The sequence below is a fragment of the Lepidochelys olivacea genome (assembly GCF_965140295.1).
Source record: "Lepidochelys olivacea isolate rLepOli2 genome assembly, chromosome: 1".
NCBI lineage: Eukaryota > Metazoa > Chordata > Testudines > Cheloniidae > Lepidochelys > Lepidochelys olivacea.
In genome coordinates, this window is record NC_140411.1 from 291512560 (window position 1) to 291534079 (window position 21520).

At 43.3% G+C, this 21520-nt stretch overlaps 1 protein-coding gene across 2 annotated transcripts in view; it reads right to left on the reverse strand.

The window, feature by feature from the left end:
* The window catches only part of TBC1D30 (TBC1 domain family member 30), an 83856-nt gene extending 62838 nt beyond the window's left edge, over positions 1-21018 (reverse strand). The window contains exons 1-2 of one of the 2 annotated variants that reach the window (XM_084613021.1): positions 20544-21018; positions 13899-14063 (exon numbers count right to left, since the gene is read on the reverse strand). In XM_084613021.1, coding sequence (XP_084469147.1) covers positions 13899-14063; positions 20544-20931 — 553 coding nt within the window. In that variant the 5' untranslated portion in view covers positions 20932-21018. The remainder of the gene's footprint in view (positions 1-13898; positions 14064-20543) is intronic. The other variant, XM_084613022.1, reaches the window with a different exon arrangement.
* Positions 21019-21520: the final 502 nt, after the last annotated feature.

Sequence of the window (21520 nt, forward strand, 5' to 3'; positions counted from 1 at the left end):
TGGCAAGTACCGAGACCACAGGAAATGTTTTAGGTCTCATATGAATGACCCAGGCATAGCACACATTTGTGCCTTTTCCTTTTTGGCTAGACAGAGGGAAAGAGAAAAGCATTTAGCACCAAAAGCACAAAGAACCTTTTCTTCCTCTTGATAGCTCAGAAATGAAAATTAGATCCAGAGCCTAAAGTGGTCTCAGAAGAATTCCAGATCTAAAGTTGCCCAACAACAGAATTTCATTAGTATGTAACAAAGTGAGAGAGGTTGAACAGATTGTTAAATTAAATTTCTATAGATATTGCTTCCTTTAAAAGTAAAATATTAGATAGCAGAAGAATAGATCGCCAGTGGATGTTCTGAATTAGCCAGCCAGGGTGTGTTATACAATGACATCAGCCAGCACAAAAGGCTAGCAACAGGTAAGCCCAGAGAAATAGCATAAGGAAATTAGATATGGTACTTCCCTCATTTGAATTAGAAATACTCCTCTTTGCTAGAGGACTGAAAGTCAGAACAAAATAAACCTATAAGATTCATTGCCAACCTGAACTGCACACAAAGTACATACCCAGGGCACATGCCCCAGGCAACGTGCACACATTATAGCACCATTGATGAGAATGTTATATCCTGAAACAAAAGCAGAAAATTCTTACTGGGAAATCCCTCAGGAGATGTGACGACGATTCACTACTATGTTTGCTGGTCAGGGAGTTGTACTTGAGACTGTTAAATAACTGCCTCATAGGCAACAGATACACGTCAGTTCTCAGAGTCCTATCTGTACTGTGTACACACTAAAGATCCCAGGATACTTTTGATAAGAATAGGAAATAACCCTGGCATCTCTGTTGCCTAAATGTTCCCCTATGCTGTTCTGCATACTAGCTGGACACCACCCCGAGTACAGAGGTGGCTGTATTTCAGTGGTGTAGTGTGCACAGAGATTGTAAAATGCTTTAGCACCCTCTAAAGCTCCACTATAATGTACTCAGCTTTCAGCATTTGTAGGCAAAGAGAGGTTTATGAACAAAAATGGTTGGTCACGCAGAGTTTTATATTTTGTAGTTCCCACAAGTGGCCATCTTGTTGCTCAATATTCTATACCTCCTTCTAGACTTATGTTGTTTTATAGTATTCACTCTTCTTTCTCTTGCCTCTCCACTAACAGAGATATTTAGCATTTCCAGCATAATTTACATTGTCAAGTGTTATAAATATAACAAGCAGCTGTTCACTGCAACACTTCCCCATGAACAGCTATGCAAGGAATAATGGTGTAAGGGTGCTGTTGATAGTCCCCTAGGCAACAGAGTTACCATAACACCTATTTTGTGTTTCAATTACAGTACCTTCTGCCTGGTGTCAAAGGAATACAATATACAAAGCTTGCTTCTCATCCCAGGAGCCCAGGCTCTAACCACAATAGAACTGGTTAACAAAACGTGCTTTCAAGTTCCCTGAAGTCTGGGATAGCTATAGCCACTGGTTACGGAAATATAATACTCCAATGGCATTTTATTTTACAGTTCTATGTTTGTTATAGCAGTGGTCTCTTTTCAAACGTTTTTTCCTTACTATTTTTAACTACTGCACAATTCAGTACTAGCTTCTATGCTAGATAACGTTGGGTGTTTAGCTTCATTAAATATTTTGCACAAACAGTTACATTCACTTCATTTACATACAGTTTGAGTAACTGGACCCAATACAGGGGTTGGATCCAAAGATGAAATCTACCACCCCCAACACAGGTACAGTCAGCAGAACTACAGCCTATAGACGAGTACTTACAGTTGCCAAGTGCAGTATGTTTGGGGCCACTAGATCTGCTTAAATATAGCTTTCTATGGTCCCCTATCTGTGGCTGCCCCAGCACTCCACTCCTTGCCAACCCATGTGGGGACACAGAAACTCTCTCCATAGCATTCAGGGGATGAAGAAGCCCAGTAGTGGTCATAGATGACCTATTTAAAGCCCTCCGAGCTCACCCTCAAGTAGCCCCAATGCAAATCTTAAAGTGGTGCTGAGTGCCTTAACCATCCCTCTGTACCAGGGTTAACTTCACTCCATGGAGAGAAACCAAGTGTTTGCTATTGAGAGAGACTAATTAAAAGCATAGGAGTGTAACAACATTCCATTTTCATTTTTTATTACAAACAGGCCACCAATCCTGAAATCCAAAGGAGGGGGAAAAAAAGAGTAAGAGCAAACAGCAATCATGATAGCTCATCCCCAATACCAGTCAAATAACAAAGCAACTAAATATGATTTGTTCTGTATGTGAGGTGTATGATTCTTTCTATTCCCCATTCTTCATAGACCCACATGCAGGACAGAAGATCAAAAAGAATTAGAATAACCACCAGTCATTGAGACAGAAGAGAACCAAGCACACTCAACATTAGTTATGTCTGTATTTTTAAAGGACACAGTATCTCAGATATGAAATTCATAATGCTTTTGAAGCACAGGTAATAGTAATTTGACTGAATAGAGAGATACAAATGGAGAGAGAGAGAGAGAAAGGTCAGACACACTTAACCAGTTGAATCATTTGACGATGCCTCAATTAAATGCCTCAGAGATCAATTTCTGTAACAACCAAACAGTCTACTATAATTGCATCAGACGAGAACATATTCTTGAATAGTTCAATTAATTTGTTTCTGTAAAAAGTTACTATAGAGAATTTGCTTTATTTCACACATCAGAACTGCGTGTGTTCGTTTTGAAGTCCATTAACCAAACCCATAGACAATAAGGGGTATTTTTCAAAGTGAGTGATCTGCTTCACGCTCACTTGGACACCTAAAGACAAGTTAGATGCATACTACTAATCTTTAACTCACGTTTGTGGAGGAAACAGCAAGAGAAAGACATCATGATTTTATACTCCTGAGGGCATTCTGGCCAAAAAAATTAAAAATTATGCACACAATATTTTAAAATTCTGCAAGTTTTATTTGTCAATAAATAAATGCAGAGGCTCCAGGATGGCAGTGGGGAACACAGGCCACTGGCTGCATGAAAGTGGAAGATCACCCTGCAGCCTCTCCACCCCCCACCCCTGGGACATGGACTCAGTCATGAGGCTGCACCCTACCCTGATACAGCACGAGGCCTGGGCCTGCCCCAGAAACACCCTGGGGCCCTGCCCCTCTGCACCAGGTGCATGGCAGGCAGCCTCAACCAGGCAGGATCTAAGTGTGAGGGGCTCAGTGCAGGGGGATCCAGGTGTGGGGCGAGAGAATTCTGAGTGGGACAATCTGGGTGCAGGCAGCTCAATGGAGGGTCTGGGGGGGGGGAGGATCTGGCTGCACAGAGGCTCACTGCGGTGGTTCCAGGTACAGGGGCAATGGGACTCTGCTGGGGCTTCCCGGTGAAAGTGCTTGGGGCTCAGCGGAGGGGTCTGGGTGTGGGGGTCTCAGTAGGGGGGTCTGGGTGCTGGGGGAGTGGGACTCAGTGGGGTGGGGGTCTGGGTGCAGCTAATTGGGGGTCAGTGTTGTGGGGATCAGGATATGTGGGCTCAGGGTGGTGCAGGGTGTGGGCTCAGGGTTTGAGTGCAGGGTGCTCAGTGGGAGGTGTTCTGGGTGCAGGGGTGGGGGTCTGGAGGTGGTGGGTTCAGGTGCAGGGGGCTCCAATTGCAGGGGTTGAGGTTCAATGGGGCGGGGTTTGGGTATGGAGGGCTAGGGGGGTTCTGGGAGTATGGTGTGAGGCTTGGTGGGGGTATCTGGGTATGGGAGATCCGGATGCACAAGTGCTGGGTGGATGGGGAAGCAGCTCCCCAGACAGTGACCCCTCCCCCGGCAGCTGAGGAGCTATGGGGGCAGAAAGCAAGAGAGGATGCTGAGCTTCCTGCAGCTGAGGAAGGTTTCTGGGGGTGGGTCTGACACAGCCCCAGCCACTCCTTGCAGGGGGAGAGGAAATCCTGTCCTATTCAGTCTCGGCTAGGCTGGAGGCAATCAACTGATCCTTACTATCAGCTCAGGGTTGGAGCCACTGGCTGGGGTATCCCCAGCCCTGCAGTGATTTACCTCTCTGCCGGCTGCTCCAGATGCCTGAAAGGATGTACGTGCGCAGCTAGGGAGTGGTGCATGACTGCTCTTGCAGCTTCCCTTTGCTTCCCTGTCAGAAAGTCATTTTTCTGCAGGGAAGCAAAGAAATCTGCAGGGGACATGAATTCTGCACACACGCAGTGACGAAGAATTCCCCCGGGAGTAATCTTAGATTTCGAAGGGCTTGTCAACACTATAAACTTAAGTTGACCTATGTTAGACTGACTAACAGCCACCGAAGAAATTACTGCGGTGGTTGATGTCCACATTGCTTTTTCGTCGGTGGTGCGTGTCCTCACCAGGAGCGTTTCTACCAACTTAACAGGGACAGCATGGGAGGCTGAGAACCAGGGCACCCAGCACTGCGTGCAGCTCCCTGGCGGCAACCTGGCTCCCCACTCCCTGCCAGGAATGGGAAGCACCCCCCCCCTTCCCCCCAGTTCTCAGCTCCCTGCAAGGAGCACAGCAGCCAATTGGACTCTGGGTATGGAGCTTCCCACTGGGCACAGCTGTACTCCAAGTGGGGACTGGGGAGCCGAGAGCCCGGAGGGGTGGGGGGGCAGCCAGACTCCTGGAGGGGAAAACTACACCCAGAGTCCAGTCAGCTACCATACTCCCAGTGGGGGTCAGGGAGCTGAGAGCCCAGGCTGCAACCCAGCTGCAAGCAGGGAGCCAGGACCTGGCGGGGGCAGCAGGGCTCTCTGTGGGGAGGGAGGAGCCTGGGAAGCAGATTGAGCCTGAGTGACAGCCCAAGCCTGAGTGGCAGCCCGACTAGGGAGCCAGCTTTCTTGTCAATTTCAAGGCTCCAGCCCTGACTAAGACTAAGAATGACAGCCCACAGATGTAAGTAACGCAGTGTCTATAGGGACATAAGCCCTCCACCTCTTGTGAAGGTGAAACTATTATGTTGGTGTAGCATGGCACTTATATCAGAAGGAGCAAGGCTGCAGGGTGTACACTGACATAATTAGGACGACGTAAGCTGTTTTACGTCAACCTATTGCTGGAGTGTAGACCAGGCCTTTTGCAGACACTTCTCTTTCTTCAATGAAGAGGCAGGAACATATTTAAACAAGTGTGATTTTAAACCCTCATTTTATATCAGCCACTAGCCTACAACAATGGAGACCCAGATTTCTTGTAGGCCCAACCTGCATAGGGAGCAACAGTCATTGATTACAGGTTCCTCCTCACAGAAAAAGGAGGGAAATGGGAATTGTTCTTTGTACTATATAATGCTAAGTGCTCTGAAAAAAATCAAGTACTAAGTGTCTTAAATTAGGCACCCAAAATTAGTGGGATACTCTTGACCTTAATCACTCTGTGCCTCAGCTCCCATCTGTAAAATGGGGACAGTACCACCTCCTCACTTCACAAGGGTGTTGTCAAAATAAATTCATTCATGTTTATAAAACACTCAGATATGATGAGTGCCATAGAAAATCTCCCCAAAAAATTAATATGTTTATATGCTGAGCACGTTTGAATATTGTGCAGTCAACAAGGCCTGTGGGCTCATCGAACAATGAGAAGAAAACAAAATATTGAATAGCTGCTCATTAAATGTCAGTCCTGTGCATTGAATGAGGTATGGGCCTGTGGAAAGAAATAGTATGTAATTATGTAATAAAGGACTGTATCATAATGCACACACACAAGGGAGCTGAATTAAGGTTGCACAGGCAACCTTAATTCTGGCATGTCATAATTTTGAGTGCTTGACTTTGCAACCATAATAATGTTCTTTTAGGATCGTTTTGTGTGAATATAGAACTACCAAAGATGGACATTTAAAAACAGATAAATCATCAAGAGACTCCTATTTAAATCTAGCTATTTAAAAAAATATACAGTTACCTTTGAGTGTCTCTGTAAATCTATTAATTTGACAAACCATGTTTGTCTTTATTTCCCCAAGTGTTTTGCTCTCGTCTGGTGCTATTTGTGAAAGATAAACAAAACTGGGAAAGAAAAAAAAGTGTCCCTGCTTTGTCATTTATAGTAAATGTAGGTTTAAAAAATGCATATCGAACTGTCCTTTCTAAGCTGATGATGTACCTTTAAAAACCACCCAGCCAGGCACCTATGCAATTGCCATCTCAAGTGGGTCTTTCACAATTTTCTTAGAAGTCCCCAGGGAATGTATAGTAGGGAGATAAATATATATTATGAGAGAGAATTTACTAGTGGTAAACAGGCAGCATAGGCACAATCCTTTCCTCTACTCATGGTATCAAATGTTTCCTGCAATAACACATAATAAACTCCTATACACTAAGATGATTCCAGTATATGGTGGCTTTATATCAGTTTAAATCAAACTCAAAGAGATTACTAATACTGCAAGTCAGCAGATGAAGAAACCATTATGTATCCATATAGTTTAATATGTTCAGCCACTGAAATCCAGAATTTCTAAGAACATAAGAACGGCCATACTGGGTCAGACCAAAGGTCCATCAAGCACAGTATCCTGTCCTCTGACAGAGCCCAATGGCAGGTGCCCCAAAGGGAATGAACAGACAGGTTATCATCAAGTGATCCCTGCCCTGTCAACCAATCCCAGCTTCTGGCAAACAGAAGCTAGGGAGTAAGTCAGTAGCCACGCTGAACATGCACAATCCAGTCAGCACTAGAAACAGTGGGGGATGGAACATGCTCAGTGGGGATGAACTCTTTGGAGATTTTTATCTGCTAAACCCAAAGAAGTCTGTACTAAGCACATGCAAACAGATTTTTTTCCACCCCCAAAGAGCAACTCAGCATGCTCCAAACCAGGACTGTAGGGTGAAGTCAGACTTTCCCAGGGCAGGGTGATGCCAGACACCAGAACTGAGAGCAGGGAGCCTATCTCTCCACTGCTCTCAATGACCTCTCTACTGATACATGGGCAGTATGGAGGAAAAATCTGTCTGTCTCTAATGGAGAGAAGACATGACCCAGAACAGCGAGAATGGGAAAGGAGAAGATTAGGACATGCAGCTTGGTAAGACTGTGACTGGGCAGAGGGGATAAAGAAACTGTGACTGGCAGTTAGAAGGTGAAGACTGGGCCTGACTGGGCAGGAAGACTAGGATTGGGAGCTGGGGTGTGGTGGGGAGAAGGACACAGGGAGCCATTAAGGGAAACACAGACACTGGATAAGGAGTTGGGGGCAGGGGCAGAGGGGGACTAGGACTGAGAACAAGTGGGCCGTGGGAGGTTATGTGTGTGTGAATTCACCAGTGTCAGCTATAAATTTAAAGACATTTTTCTATTATTTTTATACCTGTTTTATATCTTATTTCTGGAGCCAAATACACTCTTCATGAATACTATTTAAAAATCTCAATCTGTGCCTAATACTTATCAATGAGGTTCAGATCAATCTAAGAAATGCCATATTGCAAGTCATTTCTGAATCCTTTGAAAAGAAAAACAAAAAGGAGGGACAATATAGCCATCATTGTAACTGGGGGAAAAAACAAAAGAAAACAAAAAGCTAATGCGGTCTTGGGATGCATCAGGAGAGGTATTTCCAGTAGGGATAAGGAGGTTTTAGTACCGTTATACAAGGCACTAGTGAGACCTCACCTGGAATACTGTGTGCAGTTCTGGTCTCCCATGTTTAAGAAGGATGAATTCAAACTGGAACAGGTACAGAGAAGGGCTACTAGGATGATCCGAAGAATGGAAAACTTGTCTTATGAAAGGAGACTCAAGGAGCTTGGCTTGTTTAGCCTAACTAAAAGAAGGTTGAGGGGAGATATGATTGCTCTCTATAAATATATCAGAGGGATAAATACAGGAGAGGGAGAGGAATTATTTAAGCTCATTACCAATGTGGACACAAGAACAAATGGATATAAACTGGCCACCAGGAAGTTTAGACTTGAAATTAGACGAAGGTTTTTAACCATCAGAAGAGTGAAGTTTTGGAATAGCCTTCCAAGGGAAGCAGTGGGGGCAAAAGATCTATCTGGCTTTAAGATTAAACTCGATAAGTTTATGGAGGAGATGGTATGATGGGATAACATGGTTTTGGTAATTAAATATTTATGGTAAATAGGCCCAATGGCCTGTGATGGGATATTAGATGGGGTGGGATCTGAGTTACCCAGGAAAGAATTTTCTGTAGTATCTGGCTGGTGAATCTTGCCCATATGCTCAGGGTTTAAGTGATCGCCATATTTGGGGTCGGGAAGGAATTTTCCCCCAGGGCAGGTTGGAAGAGGCCCTGGAGGCTTTTCGCCTTCCTCTGTAGCATGGGGCATGGGTCACTTGCTGGAGGATTCTCTGCTCCTTGAAGTCTTTAAACCACGATTTGAGGACTTCAGTAGCTCAGACATAGGTGAGAGGTTTTTTGCAGGAGTGGTGGGTGAAATTCTGTGGCCTGCGTTGTGCAGGAGGTCAGACTAGATGATCATAATGGTCCCTTCTGACCTAAATATCTATGAATCTATGAAAAATGAAAAAAGACCACCACCTTTAAGTCTTCACTTGTGCATGAAATAAAATATTCTAGCTCCCCCTGCTGGCTCAACAGTTCAATACTTGACAGAGGAGGCTGGATAGGAAACCAGAAGAAGGGGGGAAAAAAACCTGAAAAACTAACACATTTATTGTGTCTTTAATGGAACTCTGCAGGAAACAATGTTTGCAATATTGATAAAATAGTTTATTTTTAAGTTTCTAAAAAGGCATTACAACAGAAAATATTTAATATCTTTTTAAAACATATCAAAAGAAAAGTTTGTACCTTCATGAATAATTTTATTCCCTATTAAATCTCATAAAAATGTTCACAGAAAGGAAATTTCATTCATCTGGTTCTGCTAAGAAAGTATATTGCTTCAAAGGGAAAAATACTAGAAAATGTTACTACTCACTCCTTTGACATAAATTTCAATCCAGTTTATGCAATAATTTTAGTTTTAAACATCCCTATTAGGAAACCAAATTAAATGTGTGGAAATCTAACTGATGGATGGCTAACCCTTTATTTACAAACAAAAGTTAAATGGAAATAAAATTAAGCCACTCAAACATCTCTTAAAAAAAAAAAAAGAATATGGGGTTAAAATTTGTCGTTTCAAGCAACTCTGGTTTACACTTTGGCCACTCAGAAAGGAAATGTAATAGGTGAAACAAGCATACTGTCAAGAAAGCAACCAAAAAGTTTGTGTAATCTCATTAGAGAAAAAAAGGTGTCACCCTTACACATTCTCTGAATGAGAACTGCTAACATAATATTCGGCAATTTTCTAATTTCAGATATGTGACACAGACACATGCCCCTTCATTTATTCTTTATTGAAGTCTATTCTACAATCCCGGATTGATATAAATATAGTATTCTTTGTGATTAAGCAAGCATTGTTTGCTTATGGCACTTTCGTGCACACACCAAATGTGGACCTGAAGTAGTTCATCCCTAATAGACATCTATAATGCCCCAGCATCATTCCTACTATACCAAATAAATACAATAAAGTTACTAAATTACAGGTAAGTGTCTGCTTGGAAAAAATATCTGGCATCAGGAGACCACTATGGCATTCTATCCCACTGACTTACCCCTTAACATTTTTTTCCCCCAAACAGATTCCATTGAAATAAAGGTAGTCAACCACTAATTATTTCAAATTAAAACTCCAACATGGTGTACTGTTCTTAGCATTTATCCACTGTCTAACAGAACCCTGGCAATGTATACTTCTAATCAAAATGCATTTTATTCTGCAATACATTTTATATTCTATAGCAGTGTCTACTTGTGACCACAATGCATTTCATTCTACAAATGCATTTCATCTGCCAATGACAAATGTTTATATCAACATACAAAATGTCTAAGTATATGAAGTGCATTCTGTTAGAATCCAGTGTTGCAACATGCATGATGACAGTTCATTCCTGCACACTTGTTCTATTAGTTCTTTTTACTACCAAAGAAGTTACTATTATGTGCATTGTACTGATTCTTGATGGCCCTGGAATAATAAAGTCAGTCATGAGCCTCTAAAGCTGCCAGAAGACCACACTTCAAGTATTTAATGAATTCCAGCAGAGACCTGAGAATGAATCCCGCTCAGTATTTGATCCATCCAGCAGTTATCTGCATGGTATAATAAAAGTTTTAAATTTTAAACTCTTATGTTATCACTTAGAATTTAAATGATCATTGTAAAAGGTTTTGACAGTTTATTCACTGCAGAGGAATAGACAAGTGTATAGTATGGTTAGCCACAAAATAATAGGCCAAATTTATCCCTGTCATATAACTCCACTGATTAAGTGGAGTTGCATAAGGGATGAATTTGATTACCATGTTCAGTTAAGGGTTTGAATTATATCACGTAAACAAAGCTCGGAATTGAGGCAGAATCACTACCATTAACTATTTCACCACGGTACTTGTTTGCATTTGATCTATTATTATATGTGGGAGGGGGCCACTGAGCATCTGAACATCACAGGCAAATTAAGACTGGATTCTTATCTTTAGATGCAAATTTCAGTGCTGTTGTGTGCAGCATTTTTTTTTAAATATAGCACAAACATAGTGTGAAACTTTGTACACCAGACACGGCGCCATTGTATAAATAAGTAGGTTTAGGCAACATTTTAAATGACTTAACTTATGTTTCCAAACAATTTTTTAGCCTGTCACTAAGAAAATCTTTTTAGACATTTTTTAGAGAGCAATGTGGTTTGCCCAATTTGCCTTAATGAGTTCTTGACACAAACATTAGTAATACAAGACACTGCAATACTAATATGGAGCAGCACATTAGAAAGCTTTACTGCCCATAACAAAAACATCGCAAGAATATATTTTTATTGTAAATCTTTTGTGATGCTTACCAACATTTTTCTTTAGATACTTTTAAAATAATTATTGGTTCTTCTATCAGAAACTGGATATTTAAAAATGTAGTTGAAAAAGAAATTCAGTGCCCATTAGAAACAACATTTGAACTTGCTTTCAAGTTGGCTTTCAATTGCTTTCACTTGGCTTTCAATTACAAGAACTTTTGATGAGTTTCAAAAATAAGTTATGCTTCTAGTACAATAATGTACTATGTCCAGTGATTTCTACTAATATTTTTAATAGGTACTGAGGCACGTAGACAAAATATGCATTCATGAGCGTGTGTATAGCTGGAGCGCTATACACTAAAATAAATTCAGTTAAATTTTGATTATTTCATATTATGCATTTATTTCAATGTCATCACAATGTATTCTAAAAAGTCTTTTTAAAAATTGAAGACAAGTGGAAAAATCTATGTTAATGCCATAACATTTCTGAGATTTTAGATGCACAAAATGTCAGAACATTCAAAGTTGTATTCCCACAGCAAATGTAATTCTGTACATATATGGTGTTAATATTTTTACATTAAGGCATAAAAATTAACACTTTGTGGACCTGATCAAGAGCCCACTAAAGCCAACAGGAATCTTTCCACTGACTTCAGTGAGTGCTGGATTACGTCCTAAATGTACAAATTGACTAAATTACAGTTGCTTTGGGATACATTTGAACTTCCTGATTTTTGTGTGTGTATCTAGATGTCTACCACAATGTTAAACAACTTTTACTAAATATAAAAGCCTAATTTAGAGAACTATACGTAGGGCCCCACCAAATTCACAGCCATGAAAAACATGTCACGGACCGTGAAATCTGGTCCCCCCGCCATGAAATCCGGTCTTTTGTGTACTTTTATCCCATACTATACTGATTTCACAGGGGAGACCAGCGTTTCTCAAATTGAGGTTCCTGACCCAAAAGGGAGATGCAGGGGGGTTGCGAGGTTATTTTAGGGGGATCATGGTATTGCCACCCTTACTTCTGCGCTGCCTTCAGAGCTGGGGGCCAGAGAGTGGCGGCTGTTGGCCGGGAGCCCAGTTCTGAAGGCAGCACCCCGGCAGCAGCAGCCCAGAAGTAAGGGTGGCAATGCTATACCATGCCACTGTTATTTCTGCACTGCTGCCTTTTTCAGAGTTGGGTGGCCGGAGAGTGGTGGCTACTGAGGGCCCAGCTCTGCAAGCAGCAGTGCAGAAGTAAGGACAGCAATACTATACCATGCCATCCTTACTTCTGCACTGCTGCTGGAGGCTGCTCTGCGTTCAAAGCTAGGCTCCCGGCCAGCAGCCGCAGCTCTCCAGCTGCCCAGCTCTGCAGACAACGTCACCGCCTGCAGCAGTGCAGAAGTAAGGGTAGCAGTACCGCAACCGCCACCTACAATAACCTTGCGACCCTCCCCACACACAAATGTTTTTTGGGTGAGGACCCCTACAATTACAATACCTTGAAATTTCAGATTTAAATAGCTGAAATCATGAAATGTACAATTTTTAAAATCCTCTGACCGTGAAATGGATCAAAATGGACTATGAATTTGGTAGGGCCCTAGATATACTGCATGCCTGTAACCAGACTTCAAACATACACACACACACACACAGCTGTTAAACAATAACTGCACATTTCAAAACTGAAATTGCTTTCTCAGGGATAGCTAGTTTGTTTTCTTTCAGACAAAGGTGCCACTTTCCAATAGTATGAATAAAAACAAAAACATCTAAAACAAAGATTCACAGTTCTTTTACACTTAGGGTGAAAAATCCTGAATCTAGTAAAATCAATGGGAGTTTTGCCATTGACTTCACTGTGGCCAAGACTTCACTGTCAGAATTTAGGACCCAATCTTGGGACTACTCACAAAGTTAAAGTTATGTTTGTGCTGAAGCATTTACAGAATTGAGGCCTTGAAAATTTTTCTGGGGAAAAAGGAGAGATTAGAGGAAGAACATGTATTTTAAGTACTATATATCGACTGAGAACTCGTTTGCTAAATTTCATGTAGAGCACATCAACATTTATAAACGCTCAAAGATCTAATTTTACAATAGAACCAGACAAACCCTTAACTATACCACATTAGCATATATGTCACTACAGTAAGTTTTTAAAATAAACCTTTTACATGCACCTCAAAGCTGCTGCAGGCATTTTTGTAAGTGGTCATGCTTATATTTACTTTACCTGAACATTTACTGTACCTGTCACGCTGCGTGTTAATAAAAAAATAAGACTGAATATTAGGCAATTTTCATATATCCTTTCTAAAGGTATGACATGGTTTTAGATATGACATTTTACAGTTTCACTGTACAAGAACCTGCTGAAAGTAGTTTAGTGCCTTTCGACAATGATCAAAAATTAAATACAAAAATATTCTGTTTAGTCAGAGAAAAAAACTAACACTCAGAAAGCAACATTTCTCTTCTTCCCCACAGCTCCTATTTTGAAACCCTTGCATAAATGACAGATGTTGATATTCAAGCTTCCTAAGAATATCTATAGTTCTGAATCCACTTCGTAAAGAAATGGCATACTAGTAATACTGCTCTGGAATGAAAAACATACATACAACACACAGTTACTAATGAAGAGAAAATAATGGCACTTACTATCTCCCCCCAGCCATACAAAAGATAACAATTAAACACAGCAAGCAGAATCAACATGTTTCCCCTATGCTAAAGTTGAAAAGGCATTACAGAGCGTACTTTATGAGAGAGAGAACTTCTTCAATGCATACATCTTGGAATATTATAGCATATCTTATCAATTATTTGGACCAATTCTTTTTAACTGATTCACATGCAACTCGCATTGACTTCAATGGGAACTAGGTACATGAATCTAATAGCATCAACTAGATTCTTGATTTTAGAACTTGTTTAGAAGTCTCATGCTAGGAAATTCAAGGGTTTAATCGAAATACTGCCATATTAATTAAATAAACTACTCACAACTAATGCACACATACACAAAACAGTACTTACGGCGTTTCTGGGAAACAGCCTGCAAACAGGCTGTGACAATATCACAGTTCTTCTGCACTTTATGTAAAAGCCTATCTTTCTGCTTCAGATGACGAAGCAGCTTTGCTGACTGAACACAAATTCTGTAATTCAGTTCTCGTACTATAGTTGCCAGTTCATCAGCATCTGTCAATAAGCAGAACACAAAATTATTACAGTCCAGCCTGAAACACATATGACTTGAGTTGACTGAGTCATCTATGGTAACTGCTATAGCAGCCACTCCAAGGACCCATTGCTGCAGATATTTACATATGTAGCTTTTCTAATGATAGTAGCTTTATTGGATGGGACTATTCTAATGTATAAGTGCTTTCAGGAGCAGGGCCAAAGTCAATAATTAACTTGCACACACTGTATAAGGGCAGAATTTTAATTTTTCTGACTTATAAATTTGTGCTTATTGTGACAGATGTAGCCAAAAATACCTACTAGTTATGCTGTTACATGTATGCCTTAAAATATGGTTCTCTCTGAAAACAGTGTATGGAAAACTGGAATGTTCTTATTCATAGATCTGATCCCTGTATGTATTCAGAACCACGTTCATGGACTTAGGAGTAATAATTTATTTTTTTACTCTGGTTACCATGTAGAATCAACAGAGGGAGTGACATTGATTTTATTCTTTCTTGTGTATCAGAGCCATTCACTAAGTTACAGTTACACTCATGCAAACACTGACAAGTTTTGGTTCATTAAATATATTCTAGACTGAACTAATAGTATGCTGAAATCGCAAGTTTCCACTAGAGACTGAGATTACCATCCATAAAATCAGATGGAGCAATACCACCTTAACAGGCCAGATACAGAAGCAAAAAGCTTTTTGCACAGATTTGAAGAAATTGGCAGGTTTCACTTCCTGGTTTTTTCCATGTCAACAACAAGACTGATTTAACATCAGGAGACAAGAGGCCTATGTATAGTCCTCCTTTCCTTAATATCTAGTGTCACGGTTGCTTACTTTTCATGAGCATTCTTGGATAGGTTCATTTTGCTATTGTCTGAGTTCAAGTTTTCCAAAGTGTAAGACAAATGCTGTAACAGCTTTGTTTACTTTTTACATTTAAAATTTCCCCCACCCGACTCAATTTATTTCCAAATAAGCTAACATGTCAAAAACTTCGTCAGAAATAAAAAAGTGACCCAAATATTGACTACCTTTAATAATGTGGAATTTGTAATGCATGACCAAGTTTATAGAGTTATTATGCTTCGCTAGTTTAAAACTATAGAAATTGTGCATAAGGTCACACAGAGCTAAATAAATTCACAAAACCGGTTTCCTGAAGGCGCCCTCTATCTGGCAACGTTAAGGTCAACAAATCTTTCAGGAACAAGTGACAGCTGGTCACTATTTGAGATTTATGTAATTTCAAAAAGAAAAAAATCTGGAACCCATGTTTTGTGAGACAGATTCCAGAAAAATATGAACACGTTTAACTGAAAATAATGGCCCAACACACTCACGCTGCACCTGACATTATCATCATTCAAGCACTGAATATTTTGATAAAATCCTGATTATCCCACCCTCCTTTCCCAGGAGTTATGCAGGTGGAGGAAGGGGCAGTTTCTCAGAGAGGAGAAGCAGCTGTGTAGATGGGAAGGAAAACCATTCTGGTTTGTTTTGTTTGTTTTGGCAAGGGCGGGGGGAGGCTGGAGAGGTAATTTTTGTGCAGATGGAGGAAAAGGTAACACTTGCACAGGCAGAGAAGGTGAAGAGGTGGGTGGAGAAATAAGTCCAGGATAATAGAGAGGAGGAGATGGGAGTGGAGGGAAAGGAGGCAGGATCAAAGAAGGTGTCATCCATAAGCAAATGCGAAGGATTTGAGTGATATAATCACTGTGCCTCTGTACAAGGAAGAGTTTGACGCAGATTAGGGAAGGGGTTGTACAGTGGGCAGGGAAGAGGCTGGGGGCAATGGACAGAATAGGTTACTCCCTCTGAAATTATGGATAATTTTGGAGCAATGTAACCCGCATGTTGGTGGCTGGCCAGGGATGAGTGTAGGGTGCAGATCAGGACACTCCCAATGCTAGTGGAGCGGCTACACAGGGATAGACTCATAGACTTTAAGGTCAGAAGGAACGATCATAATCATCTAGTCTGACCTCCTGCACACTGAAGGCCACAGAACCTCATCCGCCCACTCCTGTAATAGACCCCTAACCTCTAGCTGAGTTACTGATGTTCTCAAATCATGATTTAAAGACTTCAAGTTATAGAGCATCCACCATTTACACTACTTTAAACCCGCAAGTGACCGGTGACCCATGCCCCATGCTGCAGAGGAAAGTGAAAAACCTCCAGCGTCTCTGCCAATTTGACCCAAGGGTTCAGGTTGGGGTGCAGGGTAGGATACTCTTTGTGCCAATGGAGTGGTGGGGCAGGATGTTCCCCATTCCAGTGGGGCAGGAATTCAGATTCGAAGGCCAAAATGGACCATTGTGATCTTCTACTCTGACCTCCTGTATCACACAGGCCATAGAACTGCTCCCTAACTATCCTAGAGCATAGTTTTCATAAAAAATATCCAATCTTGATTTAAAAATGGTCCAGGATGGAGAATCCACCATAACCCTAAGGAAATTGTACCAATAGTTAATTATCCTCACTGTTAAAAATTTGCACGTTATTTAAAATTCTGAATTTGTCTAGCTTCAACTTCCAGCCATTGGATCATGCTAGATTGAAGAGCTCATTATTAAATATTTGTTCCCCATATAAGTACTTCGAGATTGCAATCAAGTCACTCCTCAAGCTAAATATATTGAGCTCATTGAGTCTATCACTGTAAGGAAGGTTTTCTAATCCTTTAATCATTCTCGTAGCTCTTCTCTGAACCCTCTCCAATTTATCACATCTTTCTTGAACTGTGGACACCAGAACTCACACAGTATTCCAACAGCAGTCATACCAGGACCAAATACAGAGGTGAAAAAACCTCTCTACTTCTAATCAAGATTCTCCTGTATATCTCTGAGGATCACATTAGCTATTTTGCCCACAGTGTAACACTGGGAGCTCATCCTCAACCTATTGTCCACCGAAACCCCTAAATCTTTTTTCAGAGACACCGATTCCCAGGATAAAATCCCCAATCCTGTAAATATAGCCTACATTCTTTGTTTCTATATGCAATACATTTACATTCAGCTCCATTAAATCGCATAGTGTTTGCTTGCACCTAGTTTACCAAGTGATTCAGATCATTCTAAATCAGTGACCTCTCCTCTTCATTATTTACCACTCTCCCAATTTTCAAGTCTTTTGCAAAATTTATCAGCGATGATTTTATGTTTTCTTCCAGGTCACTGATAAAAAATGTTAAATTATGTAGAGCGAAGAACCAATCCCTGTGGGACCTCACTACATACATACCGACTTGATGACTATTTCCTGTTTACAATCACATTTTAAGATGTATTAATTAGCCACTTTTTATGTGTACCATAATTTTATATCATCCTAGGTTTTTTAATCAAAATGTCATGTGCTACCAAGTCAAATGACTTGCAGAAGTCTACGTATATTACATCAACAGTACTTGCAAAGTTCATCAATCAAACTTGCAATGTCACCAAAAGAAATACCCAGTTAGTCTGACAGAATCAATTTTTCATAAACCCATGTTGGACTTTCATTAATTACTTTACTCCCCTTTAATTCTTTATTAATCGAGACCTGTATAAGTCGCTCCATTATCTTGCCGAGAATCAACATCAAGCTGACAGGTCTAAAATTACCTGGATCTTCTTGTTTACCCTTTTTAAAATATGGCACAAAATTAGCTTTCTTCCAGTCTTGTAGAACTTCCCCAAAATTCAAAGTCTTATTGAAAATCAGCATTAATGGTCCAGCAAGCTCCTCAGCCAGCTCTTTTTAAAGTCTTGGATGCAAAATAACTGGACCTGCTGATTTAAAAATGTCTAACTTTAGTAGCTTTTGTTTAACATGCTCCAGAGATACTAGTGGAACGGAAAGAGTGTTATCACTATATGATGAGACTATATCATCTGTGTTTTCTCCAAATACAGAACAGAAATATTTACTGAACACTTCTGCCTTTTCTGCATTATTATTGATAATTCTACCATTTTCATCTAGTAATGGACCAATACCAGTGTCAGGGTTCTTTTTGTTCCTAACACATTTAAAAAACTCCTTCTTATTGTCCTTAACTCAGCTGGCCATATATTTCTCCTTGTGTCCCTTTGCTTCCCTTATCAATTTTCTACAATTCCTAAGTTCTGATTCATATCCATTATCATGAATTTCCCCTATCTTCCATTTGTTACATTTAAAAAAAATGTATAGCTACTTTCACTTCCCCTCTAAACCAGATTTTTTTTTTAAACCAGCACAGCTTCTTCTTCAATTGTGAGTGTGTGTTTTTTGGAGCATATAGTAAGATGTTCTTAAAAGATTCCCAATTATAGTTCAAATTTTTCTGATTAAATCCACTCTCCCAGCTGATTGGGCTCACAGTTGTTTTCAGCTTTATGAAACTGCTGCTTTAATAGGGTCATGTATACATGTTGCGGGCCTGGACTTTATTCTGTTTGCAGGAATGAGTTTGACATGCAGGTGGCAGTGGGAGGGCCGGGCAGGAATGAGGCTGACATGGGGAGAAGGATACTCAGTGCTGATGGGGTGGCCGGGCAAGGATGAGATGGGGGTGTGGTGCAGGATACCCCCAGTGATGGTGGGGTGGAAAAGGCAACATGAGGTGGGGGTCAGGGCAGGGTACTGCCCGTGCCAACAGGGTGGCTGGGTAGGAATAAGGTAGGGGTGAAGGACAGGATGTTCTGGTGGCTGGGCAGGGCTGAGGTTGGGCTGCAGGGCAGGAGACTCCTACTGCTGTGGGGTGGCCACAGTACCGGGTTTACAATGGTGCCAGTGGTGCCAGACCCACACTTGGAAGGGGCCCATAACAACAACTTGGAGGCCCACAAATGGTTAATCCAGCCAAGCCACTGGCAAGCAACGTGCTGCATGGTGCGTGGGGAGTTGTAGTTCGCGTGCCGCTGCCTTCCACTGGGGCCCTTGGATCTGCGTCACCAGCTACACTAGTAGTCCCATAATGCCCCGCACCATGCTGTGAGCTGCTGCCCCAGTTGAAGTGAGTGGCAGCAGAGTGGACCCAAAAAAAAGGAAACGGTGCAGGGAGAGGGTTCCCAGTGCTAAGGTGCTGAACCCGCCATGTCGCCCTCCCTATGGGGCACAGGGTAGAGACTCCTGGCTCGGCCCTTCCATCCCCGGGTCTCCCCCACTCTCCTGGGGTGGCAGCAGTGCTCTGACTCCCAGTGTGCGGCCCCCTGGCAACCCAGATACCCAGCCATGGGCTCCTGGGCACCATCTTGACCCTGCAGCTTCATGCCTGGGGTGTGTGTATGTCTTCGGACACCATGCAGGGTGGCGTGCGGGAGGCTGGTTGTCAGTGGCCCTCAGGACGGGGATGGCGGGGGGGGGGCAGTGACAGCAGGGCTGGCTGCCGCCCCCCTGCCAGTGGGAATGCCCAGAAACTTCTCCCCCACAATCTTCCTCCCCACACTCCACCCCAGTAACTTTACTGTTTCACTTAAAGTCATGTGAGATGGTGAGGCAAAGGGAGAAATAGGCTAAAGAAAATAAGAGTTTTTTTAAAGTTTTTTAAAACATTATTGTACCAAAGTAGAAAATCCAGCTTTAAAAAAAAATGTATTTAAGAAACATAACTTTGGGTGGAGGGAGGTGGTGGTGCAGAGATGCAGGTGCAACTCCACTGACTGCTACATCCAGGATTAATATGGCTCATAAATGTGAAAATTAAACACTTGTATTCAGGTCCCCAAGCAGGCCCCAAGTCTTTAAACACAAAAGGCAAAACTAACAAACAACCCCCTCCCAGACAAGTAAAGCAAATTCAGGAATATTCTGGGTATATTGATGCTAGCCCAGTTTGTTCTCTATGAACTGAGTGGAGGTCTCAGTCAAGCATGGCTCAGATATCTTATTTTGTTTTTAAATAAATGTTTTCATCCCCATCCCAGCAGTACCATATTTACTGTGCCACCAACGGTTCCATCGCGCTGGGCCCACACTCGGAAGGGGCCCATAACAACTACATGGGGGCCCACAAATATGTTTGGTGCCGGGCCCAAAAAAAGGTGAATCCAGCCCTAGGTGGCCGACCAACATGAGGTGGAGCCACGAAGCAGGGTACTCCCAGTATGGCGGGGTGGCCGGGCAGAGCGGAAATGGGGGCAAAGGGCAGGAAACACCCAGTGCCTTGGGGTACCCGCGCAGGGCAGAGATAGGGACAGGAGGCGGGAGACTCATGGCGCCTTGGGATGGCCAGGCAGGGCGGAGATGGGAGCCAGGGCAGGGTACTGCCAGTGCAGGTGAGGTGGCTAGGTAGGGATAAGGTTGGGGTGAGGGCCAGGATGCTCCCAGTGCTGGTGGGGTGGCTGGGCAAGGCGGAGGTGGGCCTGCAGGGCAGGAGACTCGCGGTGGCCAGGCAGGGCGGAAAGCGGGCGCGGGGGCGGGAGACTCCTGGTGCCAGCGGGGTGGCTGGGCAGGGCGGAGGTGGGGGCGGGCGGTCCGTCCGGTGCCTTTACCTTTCTGGCCCAGATACGCGATCTGGTGCCGCTGGCTCGGCCGCTGCTGCAGCTCCTGGAGGAAGCGGGACTCGGCGCTGCTGCCTCTGCCCCCGGGGAAGACATCGGAGCCCGCGGACGCCTCGGTGGAGCTGTCCACGCTGTCCCGGTGCCGGGCGCGGCCCCCGCAGCTATACAGCTCAGTCAGGAGCCCGCTCACCAGGGACGAGGTGCTGCGGTACCTGCCCGCAGGATCCTCCTCCTCCTCCTCTTCCTCCTCCTCGGCCAGGCTGTCCGCGCTGCTGCCGCCCCTGCCCCTAGCGCCCTGGCGCTGCGGGCCGGGGCTCCCCGCGCCTGCCGCGGGTTCCCAGGAGCTCCCGCCCTCCAGGTCTATCTCCAGCAGCTCCATCCCCCGGGGCCGCCGCCCGCCCCAGCTGCCGCCTCGCCATGCAGGGCGGCTCGCAGCTCCCGCCCCTGCCTGCGGCCGTCGGGCCGAGTTCCGGGTTGAGCCAATTCTACACCGGGCAGCGGGGGGAGACTCTGTACCTGACATGAACTTGTCTCCGGCCTGACGCAACACCCCCCGCTGAGTGGTACAGGCCACCCTGGTACAGGGTTGGGGCATTGCACCTGCTGCGAGGGACCTCGTCCTGGGACACTGCACCTGTTGCAGAGGTGTGGGGACCCGGACCCCCCGCCCCAAGAACACTGCAGCTGCTGCGGGTGGGGGGGACTTTCGCACAGCCACAAGCCCCATCACCTGTCAGAAAAACATGCAGACTAAATTATGGATATTTGAGTTTGATTAAATGTTATTTATATAAACCCGGTGAGAGTAGGTTTGTACCTATGTATCTAGCTGTGTGGGATGGGGTGGGGGCCCTGTTATGAATTTGCTCGGGGCCCAGCGAAATGTTATTTGGGTCTGCTGTGGAAACTCATCATGAAGCACCAGGAGAAAAACCACACTAACTTTCAGTACTGGCTGAGCAGCTAAA